At 47.4% G+C, this 16,107-nt stretch overlaps 2 protein-coding genes across 2 annotated transcripts; one reads left to right on the top strand and one right to left on the bottom strand.

The window, feature by feature from the left end:
• Positions 1-7,223: 7,223 nt before the first annotated feature.
• On the bottom strand, positions 7,224-8,897 carry LOC124667664 (F-box protein At3g49450-like). Its single transcript, XM_047204924.1, has 2 exons — positions 8,826-8,897; positions 7,224-8,749 (listed from the first exon to the last, which is right to left on the bottom strand). Exon 2 carries the CDS (start codon positions 8,717-8,719, stop codon positions 7,529-7,531), a length of 1,191 nt encoding a protein of 396 aa, XP_047060880.1. The 5' UTR covers positions 8,720-8,749; positions 8,826-8,897; the 3' UTR covers positions 7,224-7,528.
• A 3,018-nt stretch (positions 8,898-11,915) lies between these two features.
• LOC124659341 (acidic endochitinase-like) lies at positions 11,916-12,815 on the top strand. The gene has a single exon (XM_047197246.1). It carries the CDS (start codon positions 11,916-11,918, stop codon positions 12,813-12,815), a length of 900 nt encoding a protein of 299 aa, XP_047053202.1.
• Positions 12,816-16,107: the final 3,292 nt, after the last annotated feature.

Here is a 16,107-nt window from a genome sequence, read left to right as displayed (position 1 = left end):
GTGGTCGGCGGCTACGTGCGCAAGTGTGTGGAGTTGCGAATATCTTGCAGGGTTGAGAGCTGTTGCATTGGCGACATGGGACCAATCGAGAGATCTCGTTGCGTCATACAAGTTATCATCCACTTCATCGAGTTACCTCCGCTGCTATCACCCCGTGATCATCATCACCACCGTTGCTTACTTAGAAGATCGGGCCACCCCTTATCACATTTCCCTCAGTTTTACTACCTTTCCTCTCCGCTTTATCTTCTCCATTAATTCTTTGTCACGCTAAATGCAGAGGTGAACGAACGATTCGCTTCATCTTCTCCATTAATTCCGTATTCGTCTTCTCTGATATGTTGTTCATGCACACCATATATAGCTTGCGGGTCCTGGACTTTTTCTTCACCCTCCTCCCACAGTCCCACTCTCCTTGCATCAGTGGAATACCCCCTGATATGTATAGAGGTCACTAAGGTCAGCCACACGTGAATACAACCCATAGCGAAGATACTAGTGAGCCCGCTGCATCATCCCCCAAGGAGATCATAGCGAAGAGACGAACGAGCCTGCTGCATCATCCCCCAAGGAGATCATGAAGAACATAATAAGAGTGTCGGTCGCCGTAGCCTTGCAGTCTAGGAAAACCAGTCTACGACATCATTCAACGTGCTCCAGTCTGGACAATTTGAACCTAAAGTACAACGCCTCTTATGCAAGTTTATCCTAAATTTGCAGGTGGAGTATCACTGACAAGGTATTAACTTGTCAATGCCTACGGATTGTAGACTAGGATTTCGTTGGATGTAGAGGGCAAGTAGATCTCGAATGTTTCAGCCGAAAAGTACTCGACGAATATGAAACTAGGGTTGTGTTGATAGTAGATTCGATCATTTCTTTGTCCCTCGACTCCCCCTTATATAGGAGGTGGAGCCAAGGGTTTCGTAATACACAAGTTACAGAGTCCGGGAGGGTTTCTAACCCGTCCCGCAAGATTACAAGTTATACTTCCTAATACAACTCTAGTTTTCCTTACTAGCATCTTGGGCTCCCGAATCTTCTTATTCTTCGAGTCATGGGCTTTCAGTAAACCCTGGGTACCATCTTCGGCAGGCCCATTGGGGATGCCTATGTCAATCACAGTTATAATTAGTTGATGCATACAATTCCAAATTATGTTTGTTGCTCCTGTTGGTCCCTTCTCCTTTATCCAAACTGGACCAGGATATTTTTCCTTCTATCTCACTTCACAAAGATAAAAGAGGAGCACGTACATGCAAATTGCTCTTATTGTAAATTGCTTGGTCTGTACCAGATTGTTCGAGGAGATAAAGCGTTGCCTTTACCTATTTGACGATGTAATTGATGATCCATTTAATATACACGTTTAATATATATTGCCATCTGGACAGGTCAATGGAGGATTATGGACTAAAAGCGACAATTATCTCTACTACTTATAAAGGTACGAAGTGCCGTAGGAAAATTAAATCTAGACCATCCATCCATGTACATCACACGGTTGAGGTTCGTTTGTTCTCCCCCTCCTCCCTCCCAAACTCCCACGGTGGGGCTTCATCCTTATATGGGGAAAGAAAATAAATGCCTTGAATCATCAGATCACGGCTGCCCCTTATTTCCTAGGCGAATCCCTATAATGCCGCCTCCTCTGTATGCGACGCCACCAAAGATGATCGTTGTCGTCGTGCCCGAATCAAATACTGCCTCCCAGTGCGGCAGTGCCCACAACACAACTCTCCGATGCGCCGCCGAACATAGTTGCTCCAGCGCCTACCACTTGGATCAAATTGTTGTCGAGCTACCAGCTGTTACATGTGAGATTTGAGGAGGTCGCATGGATCGGACGACCTCGCGCTCCGCTAGATCTAAGGAGGTCTCCCAGAGGTCGTCACACGGAAACAGCGGTATCGTCATTTATCCTCGCCTGACTACAGATTGAAATGTTGGTCACATTGGCTTGTTTTGGCGGTCAGACCATCTCTCATTATCTCCCTTTCACCTCTCTCCAAATCTGATGTTTCTGCTTTTGTTTCACGTCAGATTTAATATTGAGTTACTACGGAATCATATAGATATAGAAAATAATTAGGGAATCTCCAATTTTGTTGAATCTGCTGATGTTGATTTGAATGATTACTCTGTATTCCCCCCACCGCCCCAGGCTCTCTCCGACTGATTACTATGATTACTTTTTCGATCTTTCCAGATTTCTCATACATATTCAAGGGAAGTAGCAGGCCGTGATGCATTTTCACTTAATTGTAGCATTTTCTTGTCAACAGAATTTATGCAGACAACCAGTTTGAATGAATCAGCAGAAATTTTATTTTGAATTTTAGAATGCGAGAAGAAGGGCATCGGCAAGCTGATCATATCCTGGAGGGACGCCATAGACGTAGTTGATCCGAGGATTTACAGCATGCTCTACACGTATGTCATTACCCCCCACGGTAAATTGATTTGCCTGCCTGAGCTAATGCGTGCATGCCCCTGTTTTGTGTGTGCGGCTGCTGTTGGTTCTCTAGTCCAGTAAATTAAGGCAAATCTGATTGTGTTAGTTTTGCTCGGTTGAGATAAGTAGTTTGCCCATGCAGGGGATACAATCAGAAAGTTACCATGGGACGAGTGTAGAGAAGCCAATTCACCATGGGAAAGTCAACAATATATAAAACTGAATGATTATTGCTGCCTATGGATATAAATTCACCATGGAAAGTCAACATTCAACAATATCATGAAGATTCTGTAGCTGCGGATATAAATTGCTGCCTATGGATGAATATTGGAATGCCATTATACATGATAAGTGCAAATAAGCTATATGAGTTTCCAGTTTTCTTGGACCATTTAATTATATTTGACATGTTTAACTTAAAAAAATTCTCACATAAATCGATCAAAGTAATAATTCTGCATGCGCCGCAATAATTTTTTTTTGGAGAGATGCTCCATCGGCAATAATCACTTCTGTATAGGAGAGATGCATGGTCTTATTCTCAGGCCTGCTGAATGAGAAAGAACTAGGGGAAGGTGCAATTCTTCTTTTTGTTTGGTCATCACCTGTCAATAGTGCTCGGAACCAAATTATGTTTTATGCAGGTGGATGTCAGTATATAAGCTCATCATGATTATGTTGGTGCTGGAAAGAAACAACTTTGGGAGCACAAATGTGTTGTGGAGGCCGTTCAACGGAGATGCAGAGAAAGCAAGAAATGATTGTGGCATGTCAAAGTTACTTTCTCACAAAGGATTGTTTCGTTCTGAAGTTGCATTGTATTCTCATGTTTATTGTTTTCTTATAAATTTTGCCTCTGGATTCAAGGATTGTATTCATTATGAAACCACAATTCAACTTTTCATTTCTTTTTGGCACAATTTTCTTATTTGGTTTCTCATGTGAGGGTTTCGCTTGCATGTGTTGGACCGTGGGAGGACCGTCGTGAGAGATTGCAAAGTCATCATGACTATGATCATCGCTTGGTGAAATAAAAAATATTCTTTTTGAAAGGAATACAGTAGGGGAATCCACTACAGTGATTTTGTTTTTAAATAATAAGAACCAAATTCACGTCCCTAGAAACTTGAACTAAAAAATATGAGACTACATAATATTAAATGGTTGCATAGGCGTGCATGGCACGTGCACACTTACTAGTTATACAAGCTATCACAATATCAAGTGTATCTTTAACACTAGAGGGTCACATATGTTTGGACGGATGCATATTTGTTTTATGCTGGAAAACTATCTTAAATCTAATCTCATAATTATTTAGTACCATGATATTAGCTACTCTTATACACATATTAAAATATTGGATTTGCACTATTTCTGCAGCATTTCAATTAATAAATTTAATTAATGAAAAAGAAATTTCATTTGTTAGTGTTACTCTTGCCATTTTACCATTCACCGATATACAATTTTTTAATATAATTTATCCTAACATATATAACTTATTATTAATATTTTTCTACAATTTCCCGCAGCAAAGCGCGGGGTGTCATCTACTTAATCAAATTATGTGCTAGTGAGCACTCAGGAATAGAAAAAACATGTGACACCTAAAATGCATAAGAGCAAGTACAATAGAGCCCAGTCAGTTCACTATAAGACATTAAATAATATATTTTAGATGAGTTGGAGGAGAGAGAAGTGGAGAGAGAAGGGAGGTGGACTCTTAGAGCAAATTCAATAGTAGAGTCAGTTGTTGGCTATAAGCCAAGTGCCATGTTATCTATAGTCATCTTAGAGCCAACATGTACAATAGTGTGCTATAAAATGGTACTACTTTATTAGTGCATGACCCATCATTCACTCTCACATAGTGCCTAGGAGCACGTGCTAGAGCTGGCTCTTGCCTACTCCGCGTCGGGCTGCGGCTCCATGCTTGGCCTCAACGGCCGTGCGCTGCCTCCACCACCACCGCAACCGGAGCCGGAGCCGCAGCCCGACGCGGAGTACAACTTCGACGACGACAAGGACCCACGGTTCGCGGCGTGGCACGAGGCCTACATCGCAGACACGGAAGCAGAGGCGGCGGAGGAGGCGAGCAGCCGCAGGCCCCCGCCGACCTGGAGCAGACGACGATCCTCGCGTTGCTGAACGCGCAACGCTACCAGCGGTTGAAGGAGGAGGAGCGGGAGTTCGTCAACGACGCGAACCTCGAGCAGGCTCTCGAGATCTCGCGCCAGCGAGCAGCCACTGAGGAGGCGGAGCGACAGAAGCTCTACGAGCTCAACGCTCATCGCCACTACGAGGCGTTTGCTCGCGAGCAGGCGAGGCGCGCCGAGATCGAGGCTTCTCGGGAAAGGCTGGAAGCGCGGGGACAGCGCCGCCGGCAAGCTCCTGCAACACCGGCCGCCATGCTCCATCGCCAGATACGCGAAGCAAGGGACGAGAAGCGGGCACAGACGCAGGCGGCAAAGGCGGAGAACGACGACGAGGCAGACCCATCGCGCGCCTCAACCGACGGCCAGTAGATTAGGATTAAGTTTAAGTTTTATTTAGGTTTAAATTGGAGTTACTTTTGTAGAAATTTCGTATGAATTTCGGTTTTAGTATGAATTTCGGTTTTAATGTCATTTTAAATTTATATTTCTATTGGGGCTACACTATGGGGGCCGCCGGTGTATAAAATGGTACTACTTTATTAGTGCATGGCCCAAATAGAGGATGTTGTACCGACGCCCCCATACGGCAGTGCCGGTGTCCCTGCCGGCGCCTATTTGGGGGCCGCCGGTGGAGATGCTCTTAGCGCATGTGCTAGTCTTTTTTCGTTTAAGATACTCCAGTTTTCAAATGGCTTCACGAAAGCTTTGGCGCATGTGCTAGTTTCTGAACCATACGCTCAGTAGCCGTGGGACAAAGCAAGCGAAATACATAGAAAAAATATCGCGAAAACTGGAAATCAGCATACTTTTAGCATTTTATTATGTCGCATCTGAACTAGCATCGTTGTACAGCAACACGTACAGCAGGAGCGAGTTCAAGGATTGTACACAACAACGTCTCGATCGGAGCCACTGACTGATCTATGCATGTATCAGGAATCAGGACAATTTACACCCTAACATGCACTTTCTCATTTGAGGAAAAAAAAGGTAATTTGCAGTTTCTTGCGTAATTGCATCATTGCATGGAGTACAAGGCAACGGTAGGATTGGCCATTTCCATCAAAGGCAAGGCAATGCAACTGCACACACTGATCGTAGGCAGCAGCAGGTAAGAACATTCGATATAGCGGACAAAAATAACTAAACTAAAAAGGTTAATTGATCTCAAGCATTTCTCGATGCACATGGTTAGGTTTGTCCGCACTACTCCAAAGTATCCACTGCAGAATCAGGTATAAACAACTCACTGATAACATGCACATTGCCTGGAACAAACAAGCCCAGTTCACCACATGACACCATCTTCTACCTGTGACCTTCAATGCAGTATGGCTACAACAGGCTCGGCCATTATTCCCAGGAGAACCTTGACTTCATGGCCAGTGATTAAGAACAAGGACACTATTCTGTGTCTCGTGAGATATGCTACGAGTGTATTGGATAAAAATGTCTTCGGATGAGCCACTGTCTGATAACTTCCTTGGATGAAAATACAGGCTTGCAGTCACTGCAAACGTTGATACTACCCAACAGTTGATAAAAATAAATCAACAGCGGTCAAAAAAGCAAACCGCCAAACTGTGAAATGATCAAACGTTACATTCCTCCCTGATCTAACAATGTTAACATCATTGTCTGATACTTTCCTCAGATTAAGTTATGGCCTTGGAGTCTGCATCACTGCGCAAACTGATACTAGTACACAACAGCAGACAAAAAGTGAACAGCCGAATGGTGACGACCAAACATTTACATTCCTCCATGACTAGCTAGTCAGCACCGTTCGGATAAGAAGAGCAGGTAAGCAACTTGAGATTTACGATACAGTGTACACATCTTTATTAGGGACACCCCGAGAGTCAGCTTGAACGAAGTATTATGCCAGTGCATACTGTAAAGGATAATTTCAGTTGTTTTGGCTGTCCGAGCAGTCAAACACAGAAGGACAGTCATTAAACGAAATTCTTGGACATTGGCAGGCACCAATGCAGAACAGAAAACTAGCTAAGAAAATCAATGCTGCTGCTTGCTTGCTCAAACCTGAAGTGAAACATCTTCAACTCCTCAGGTGACACTAATTACTACAAAGCTAACTGAGGCATTGATAAAATATTGTAGTATAACCCAATGACGGAATTGCTCATTTAGTGTCATACAAGAATACTAGTTGTTCAACGTTCTAGTATAAGTCCCCCCATGTTCTACAGTAGTGATATCTGTATTTAAACCAACATACAGAGAAGGCCTAATCTATCAGGCGGAACCATCATTTACTCCAAATGTGAAGGTCTGATATTGCGGTAAAGTAATCATGTCATGAAATATCCTTAACACAATTATCTAATTCCAATAGATGTGAAGGTCTGATATTGCGGTAAAGTAATCATGTCATGAAATATCCTTAACACAATTATCTAATTCCAATAGAAATACCTTACACGCATATGATTTCATCATAGCTGGAGACAAAGGAAAGCTTGGCAGGTTATATTCTTAAGAAAATGGAGCCAAACATTTAGTAAAATGACATAGCAAACAGAGACCAAAATCCAAAAGCCATATAACTTACTCACGAAGAGAGAAATAAGCAGATACCAGAATTAATGTATTGAAGACATTAATCATGTGTTAACAAAACGATTACAATATCCATCACTAAAGTACTAGGGTGTTACAAACGCATGGGGTGCTAACAGCCATGAATACACAAGTACAGAAACACAAGAGTTGACTGAATAGCTAACCACATAAAGTCAGGTCCATGAGAACACTCACACACCAGACCATCACAACTTCATAGAGATGTACCCAACTCACTACTGCTGGTACTCAAGACATAACTCCAATAGTCCAATATCATTAGAAAGATGGACAATTGCGAAGCTGCACTACACAATTAAGATATTTCTTACCCATCTGCCAACGCCTCCGAGAATAATGGAACATATGGAAGATAAGGAGTCCTGCCATACGCAATTTGACAATCCTGTCCAAGTTGGCATAGAATACACAGCTTTCTGAGATCCATGTCATATGACATTAGTGTGTTCTCGTGCCCACCAACTATGAAAATCATATTGTGTTCCGGGTGGAATGAGATGACATTGAAATTATTTGCAAATGATGAATACCGTGCTCCAAACAGCTCCAATTTGCTGACTTTGTGCTTCAAGGTCCAGGTTTCACTATTGTAGTCCTCAAGGGCCCATACTGATAGGTCAGAACAATCAGAACCAGCAATTTTGTCTGTGATATACAACTGCCTCTGCGATACAAAAATTGCATCGTCACGAGCATCCTCAATGTGTGGTGGCGTAGGAATACTAGTATCAATCTGCCACCAATCATTTCCTTCCACGTCAACAGCTAGTATAAAATTATAAGTGGTAGCCAAATGCAGGATCCCGTTAAAGAAAACACTTTTTGCATTATCGGGTACTGCAAACATATAGTTGTCCAGGCTATGATGCTTCCAAACTCCAGCTTTAGACGAGTATATCGCCAGTGTTTCAATGCGTCCATCACATTCGCATTGCTCAGACTCATCAAAACCCCAGGCCTCTTCATCAATGAACTCGAACACATGGAAGTGAGAGGAGACCGTCGGCTCGAACCCGAGGCAAGCGATCGCTGCCTTGCTGGACCAATTGGTTGCAGGCACAAGAACCCATTTTTCGGTGGCAGGATTGCACACCACATAATCCAATGTCTTGGGATCAGTTTCCTTCCAACAACGGCAGAGGAGGAGGCCATTGCAGCAGTCCAAAAGGTCAACTTTCTCGTATTTGGGCAGGAAGGGTAGTGAAGGGTCGACGAGAGCAAAGCCTTTCCCTGAAACGTTGGTGAAATATCGAGCTCTCATAGGTGACCGGTTCATGTTGAAGCCTTCGTGGAAGAAGCCGGCGAGGGGCTGGGGCAGCTTCTTGCGGTGGTCGGGGTGCCAGAAGAGGCCGCGCCAGCGCGTGGAGACGCACTTGCAGCAGCAGGTGGACTTGTAGGGCACGCGCGAGATTATGTCGGTGAGGATGTCGTCGGTTAGCTTGTCCATTGGGCTCCCCTTCACGCCCTTCTTCTTCTTCTTCTTGGAACCCGGCGCCATCGCCGTCCGCGGAGACGAGGAGCGGCCAATCTGCGAATAACAGGGGACGGAGAGGTTAGAGATCCATCCCGGTAGTGAGGGGAGCGCGATGGAAGAGAGGATCTACCAGGTGCGGGAACTGCGGAGAGGGGAGCGCCGGCGGCGGCGAGAGCTTTGGCTGCCAGCGAGCGAGCGATGGTTTCGGGTGTGAGGAGGCAGCTGCCGGCGGAAGTGAAGAGGATTGGACGGGGAATGGGCCGCTCGTGCAAGTTGAAATCCGTTTCTCTTTGCTGGAATGGGCCGTGTGAGTCAAAACTTAAACGCACAACTTTTAGAAACAGGTGGTAAAAAAAAAAAGCTGCAGGAGGTACTTGCAGAGATTGCAATGGGACATATCTAGGTGCATGTGCCGTTGTTGTTGTGGAATCACTGATCCATCTACCCTGAAATCGTTAGCATGTAGAGGCTCTAGCACTGGCTGAAGATCGTGGTCTCTCAAGATTTGTGGTAACCTCTCACTGCAAAGTGGTGGTGATCAAGGTTATCAATATCGAGATACAAGATATAATCGTTTTCTTGTGAGCAATATATTATCGTAAAATTGTATCGGAGTAAGACTATATACTATAAGATTTTCTTAATTAAAATATATTTATATATTAATAATATACCTCAAATAAATTTAAATTTAATATTCAAATTGAATCCTAAGCATATTATATGTTTTTCATAGAGTCCTATCATGTAAATGATGTATTCCCTCCGGTTCAAAATAGTTGTCCAAAAATGGATGTATCTGATATTTAACTAATATAAATATGAGTCAAATCATCTAATGCATGATATAATTATGAACCACAAAATAAAAGACTAGACATGTTTGACAATCGGTTTAAAAAAAAGCTAGTTGACTACTTTTTTTTGCACATACAAACTCCTTTTTAAAACCATCTCGCCCAAACTTATTGATGTTGTATTGTTTAAATACTGAGTTAGCCTTGAACTATAAAATAATTTTTACTCTTCAGCTTACCATATTATTTTGTCTATATTTTTTAGCATAGGCGTGGGATCGCACGAGATTTCTTGTGCGTCTGAAGAGGAAGCTGCAAGCCACAAGTAGCAGTCTGATTTTCAAAGAAATAGGAGCATAGGTGTTTTGGAGACAAGCGCCAAATTAAGGTTTAGTTTGCAATGGGTGAACTGCTGAACTTTTCGTGTAATCCTGTGGGAAATATAGTTATTGTACCAAAATTAGGAATTACAGATAATATTTGAAATAAAGTAACAAAAATTGGTTGGCAAAACGTTGTGTAATTCATCGAGATGCAGCATAAGTAATTTAACCGATTGTTCACTTCCTTTCAAAGACTTCAATTTAACTCGATGAGTTTATACATATAATCCACTACCTTCGTCCTAGGTTATCAATTTGGGCAACATAATATCAATTGTACAACACAACAATTATACCATTAAAAATTATAACATCTAAGCTTTTTAATGATATATGTTTTGTCATATGCATCTTGTAGTATCATGATCAAATTTAAAAACCTAGGTATACACATAAGCCCTATAAACCGGGTTGGAGGGAGTAAAAAGGATAAAGCTGAGAAGCTATATGAATAATTGAATATTGCAGGTTACATAACCGAGAACAACTCTAGCACACACCGAAAAAATGGTCAAACTCGGATACTTGCAGTTTTCCAAAATACTAGAAAAGGGGAAAAAAAAGTTTAGCACTTTGAGGTATATGTTCTGCCCGACCATAATTTCGTACCTCAAAATGTTTTCCAGTATACGCAAAAATATTTTTCCAAACCAGTTTATCTGGGATCGGCTTCTAACTATGCTTATGTAGATTCTCCAACACCCCCCCCCGGCATAGCGGCGGCCCACGAACACGAAATGGTTTTGCGGGTGGCAGCGGTCCCAACGATGGTTTCCAAATATTTGCGACCTCACACAGTAAAGCCATTTTTAACCTAGTTTTGCACATTTAGGATTACTTGAAACACGGAAAGCTAAAAGGACATAGTTTATTACACAATCATAGCTTCGAAGTTCATAAAACAAATACAAAGTATCATAGGACACACTTTTACACAAATGACACTCATTGGAATAAAAATCAAGTAAATACTAGTGGACTAGTTGTTTCCATGATAACTCCACATATGTTGGACCAAATATTTTTGGAGGCGGATGTGAGTTGCCTTGTAACACATCTCATGATGCACATCCAGGAAATCTACCAAGTCAGCTAGTGGTCCGAGCTGAGCGCAACTTCTCCTAGCCTTGGTCAAACAAGCTTTGGTTGGCCTCATTTTTGAAGTTGTATTAGTTTGTAGGAAACAATAACCTAAAGTAAAAAAACACTGTTTGGTTTTCTTTACATAGTTCTTTGTCAGTACATATACCAAAAGAATGCTTTCCTTTCTTCAATTTTCTCTTTAATGGTATACAATCCTTGCTTGGTGTGCAAAACTGGGAAACCATGAAAGTATACAATGTGAGCAGGTTTCGCCGTTCTTGTATGCTGTCTATATCGGTGTATCAGTGTTGAAGGCTGTTCGGAGCTTGTTAATAAGAGGAGCAAAAGCTCAAGATTAAATATACTGCCCCATTCAGATATTTACAAATTTGATCCATCGTTTTTGGTCTGGAATCCACCGGAACTGCCTAGTTCTCAGCTTCCTTCATCAATCTGTAATCATCTGAATTCTGAACTGCTCGTCGCGAATATACAATCACCGCGCGGCGTCTCCCGTCCGTTACCCAAAAGTGTCTCTCGCTGAGATAGCGTGCGAATGATTTGTCCCGTACTGCACTGCAGAGAATAAGCATTCTTTTTTGGGGCCCGTATATGGTATATTGTTTAATGTGTCGGCTGAGTAACCGTGGAACGCCCGACATTTGAATATACCCGTCAGTCCGAGTAATTTTAGTTCTGATTCTACTTAATAACCACGACCACTCTTGGTAAATTCAGTTCAGATTCAAATATGGATAAGACAGTACGGCACGAAAGCTGCTAGAAATCCTCTACGGCGGTCGTATTGCTACTTGTAACACCACCGAACCACTATAAAAATCCCTGTTTGCCATAGTCATCTCAATTCAATGCACAAAGCACACACCAGTGTTCTCCAATCTCCATCGCCCCTAGCACCACAGCTCAAAGCTAAGCCTTCTCCAATTAGGCCCAGCCATGGCAAGCCGAGCTTTCACTACCTTCAGCCTCGCTGCCTCCCTCCTCTTGGCACTTCTCGCCACATGCCACGCCGGCAGCATTGCCATCTACTGGGGCCAAAACGATGGCGAGGTGTCGCTTGCCGAAACATGCGCATCCGGCAATTACGAGTTCGTCATTCTCGCTTTCCTCCCAAAGTTTGGCAAGGGCCAGACACCACAGCTGGACCTTGCAAGCCACTGTGACCCATCATCTGGTGGCTGCAGAAGCCAGAGCAAGGACATCAACTCGTGCCAGAACCGTGGCGTGAAAGTTCTCCTTTCCATCGGCGGTGCGGATGGAAGCTACAGCCTCTCCTCCCCCGGTGATGCCAGCCAGGTTGCCATGTACCTATGGAACAATTTCTTGGGCGGCACGTCCTCGTCCCGCCCCCTCGGCGATGCTATACTCGACGGCATCGACTTTGACATCGAGATCGGCGGCGCTAAATTCTGGAACAACCTTGCTACGGACCTCAAGAAATTGGGCAAGAACGGTGGGAAGACAGTCCTGTTGAGCGCGGCACCGCAATGCCCCTTCCCTGACGAATGGGATGGCGGCGCAATTAGCACTGGATTGTTCGATTATGTGTGGGTGCAGTTCTACAACAACCAGGAGTGCCAGTTTGACGCGGGGCGTGCTGCTTTCATGGATGCGTGGAATAAGTGGGTGTCGGTGCCAGCAGGTAAGATCTTTTTGGGATTGCCGGCTTCTAGCTCCAAAGACGCGGCGGGCACGGGATTCATCCCTGCCGATGAGCTCACGTCACGTGTGTTGCCGCTCATCAAGGGTTCGCCCAAGTACGGTGGCGTTATGTTGTGGTCTAAGTACTACGATGATCGCAGTGGATACAGCTCTGCCATCAAGAGCTATGTGTGATTCTTTCTGTTGTGCTTGGCGCCTTGGCCTGGTATCTGTTGTGTGCGTCTTCTGTATCATAGTATAGTGTGTTCATTGTCGGCATCATATTGGTAGCTAGCATAAACAGTGTTATATAGTTATGCAAGCATATATAAATATGAATAAAAAAGAGTACGCAGTTGATAGTTTGAAGCTAAGTTCCATTTTGTTGACAAGTGTTCCTTTTCCCGTATATGTTCAGCTTATATGCTGGTACACTGCAAAATATTATATTGTTATAAGGCTCTATTTTACCGTGCGGATCAAGTACACACTCTTCGTATCATACCCACTAAGATTTTACATTGACTTGCCTCCCTCTAGCAGGTCAGCTTGTCACATCATATTTGGAAACAAGTACAAAATAAACTTGATACATCATATTCGTGGAGGACAGCTCGGATAGTCCTCTCCCGAAGGTAAGCTCTAGCTCTCTCCCGCGGGCCCTCCGGCCGCCCGGCGCCGCTGTCCCCTGCGGCATGGCCGCCCCCGGCCTTGACTCCGAGGTGGTCGCCTTCCCCCGCGCTGCATCCGTCGGTCCTTCCCCCGCAACCTGCAACGCGGTGGGGACCCGCGGTCCGGACTCTGCTCCCTCAGGGCACCCCTCCAGATCCGGTAGATCTAGCTCGTCGCTGCCGCTCCTTTCGTCGCCTGCCCTCGCTTCCACGCTGGATAGGGAACGCCCGCGTCTCCGTTCCATTGTGGTTTGCGACGCTCCTCCGGTCAAGGCCTCGGAAGATGAGTCTTTCCCTCCCTGGGAGGTTGTGACTTCCAGGCGCGGCCGGCATGGGCGCTCCACTCCTCTTCCGGCCGAGCCGCGGCCCATCCCTCTGCCGCCCCGACGCCAAGGCACGGCCCCTGACCCTGCTCGCCTGGCCTTTTTTAGGCGCTTCCGGGGACGCTGCCTCCGCTGCCTCAGCAAGAACCACCGCCGCGCCGACTGCCGCGATCCAGTCCGGTGCATCGACTGCTGGGGTTGGGGACACACCGCCGGCCCTCGCTGTTCGCGTAAGCGGACGGCAGCTCCTCGCCCCGAGACGGTGCGCGACCGGCTGTGCTTCCCCGCCCCACCTCCGACCATGGACCGCTTCGTCGCCTCCAAGCCCGCGCCCCGTCGCTCCGGTCCAACCTCAAGCCACTCCATCGTCGTCGCCTCCCGCAGCATCGAGCAGCAAATCTTCAACCTGCGAAGCCGCGGTGTCCTCGTCACCGCCACCGAAGCGCGGCACTGTGCCAACCCGCACTTGGTGGGTCAGGCGCTAGAGAAGGAGCTCCGGCTGCCACCGCACCAGCTCCGCGTCACTCGACATCATCCAGAAGCGTTCTTCGTCCTCTTCGACACTCCGCCGCATCGCGACCGCGCCATTGCGCATGGTCGTCTTCACGTCGAGGGCTCCACCTTCCTCCTGCAAGCATGGCGCGAATCAGATCATGCCGTGCACATCGTCTATAACCTGCATGCCCGCATCTGCATCGAGCGCATGCCAATGCACATGTGGTCCAGGGAGGGAGCGCAGGAGGTGCTGGGCAGTCATGTCCTCGTCGACCGCCTCGACAGTCGCACGTACACGCAGGACAACACCGAGCTCTTCAGCTGCTGGGTGTGGTGTCGTAGCATCGACCACATACCGGGGCACCATGGTTTCTCTGTTTTCCCGCAGGAGGCAGGCCACGTCGTAGAGATGAACGGCTACTCTCCTCCGCGCAGGGAGGTGGCGCCGCCGCCGGAGTGCCTTCGCTACGACTCCCTCATCCACGTCGACCTCGTGGAGGACTGGACGGTGCGCGAATCTCGCACCCCCTCCACGGGGCAGAGCGGGATCCCTTCCTCCACCTCTTCCGAGGAGCCGCCGTACCCCATGGTGCAGCCATTCACCTCGGCGGTTCGGAATTCCCGATGGGGAGGAGAGGAGCTACGGTGGCCGCCGCCAGGATGGCTGCCACAACATCCCCGCCTACCGACGCCGCGACGATGAGGGCGACTCTTCCGGCCAGCGCAAGATCCGGCGCGACGTGGCTGCTCGCTCCCGCCCGCATCGGGGCGCCTGCCGCCGACGCTGCTGGGCGCGGGGGATCTCGTCACCGCAGCCGATCTCCGGCAGGCCATCGACAGCGCGCCACCAGTGTCCCTTCTCCGTCCACCAAGATTGTGGACGAGCTGCTGCCTCCACCGCCGCCGCTGCCCACGTCAGGCCCTCCGCCGCAGCGCCTGATCATGTCAACGCTCGACGCCCCGCTTCCCCTCGTCATCCATGCTGCACAGGAGCATCTTGCTAGCCCAGGTGCTCCGGACCCCCTGGTGGACATGGTGTCCACGGTCAGCCCCGACGTCCCTACCTCGGGGGCCCTCTAGAGTGGACCCGATGTGCTTTGAGATGGAGGCCGCGTGTGCGGCGACCGTCGGCCAGCCGCTCTCCTTCAAGGATTGCCCTTCGCCGGCTCGCCGATGGTGCCCCATCCCTGGGCGACGGCGGACTTTGGCCTGTCCCCCACGGATAGACCTGAGCAGGTCGCCTGCGTCGCCTCGCAGGTCGACGACCTGCACATTGTCGACGCTCCTGCGCCTGTGCCCTTGGCGCAAGAGGAGCCCGTCAACGACTTCCTGCAGATGCTGTTCAAGGCACCGCCGGCGTCGGTCCTGGGGGTCTCACCGCTCAACCCCACATCGCCAACGACGGTGCAGCCTGGCTCACCTAGGTCCACATCTCCGGCGCCCAAGCGCAGCCAGCGCCAGGCCTCGTCGGCGTGCTCCATCCCGGTGGCGCAGCGCGCCACCCTGCGCCTGGCCAAGGAGATGCACGTCATCAGCGGCGAGGAGCGCCGCACGGAGGTTGCTGCGGCCGGCCTCGTCGAACGCTTCAAGGAGCCTCTCACTGAGGTCGACATTGACGGACTCGCGAAGCTCACCCGCATCGACCGCGACGCCGTTCACCGTGCTGCCAAGCAGGCAGCCGCTGGGAGAGCCACCACGGTGGCCATTTAGTTTCCAATGTTAGGTTCCTTAGCTCTCTTGCAGCAGATATCGGTCTTAAACCGATGCTTTAGTTCCTTGTGTTGGGTTAGAGGCACGTTCTTCATCGGGACGGCTTGTTTGAGGCGTGTAATTGGGTGTTGTCCCGCCCCATGTATGCTCTGGTGGTGTTCTTCCTTTATCATTCAGTTTGCTGCTGCTCTTCGCCACGTCGCCCGCTCTGCCTGTCATCAGCTGTGCTGCTCTCCTCGTTCCCCAATGAGTGAAGCCATTTGCCCCATCCTCGTCATGGAACCCCGT

The sequence above is a fragment of the Lolium rigidum genome, chromosome 6 (genome assembly GCF_022539505.1).
Source record: "Lolium rigidum isolate FL_2022 chromosome 6, APGP_CSIRO_Lrig_0.1, whole genome shotgun sequence".
Taxonomy (NCBI): Eukaryota; Viridiplantae; Streptophyta; class Magnoliopsida; order Poales; family Poaceae; genus Lolium; species Lolium rigidum.
This window is presented reverse-complemented; position numbering and strand designations above follow the sequence as displayed.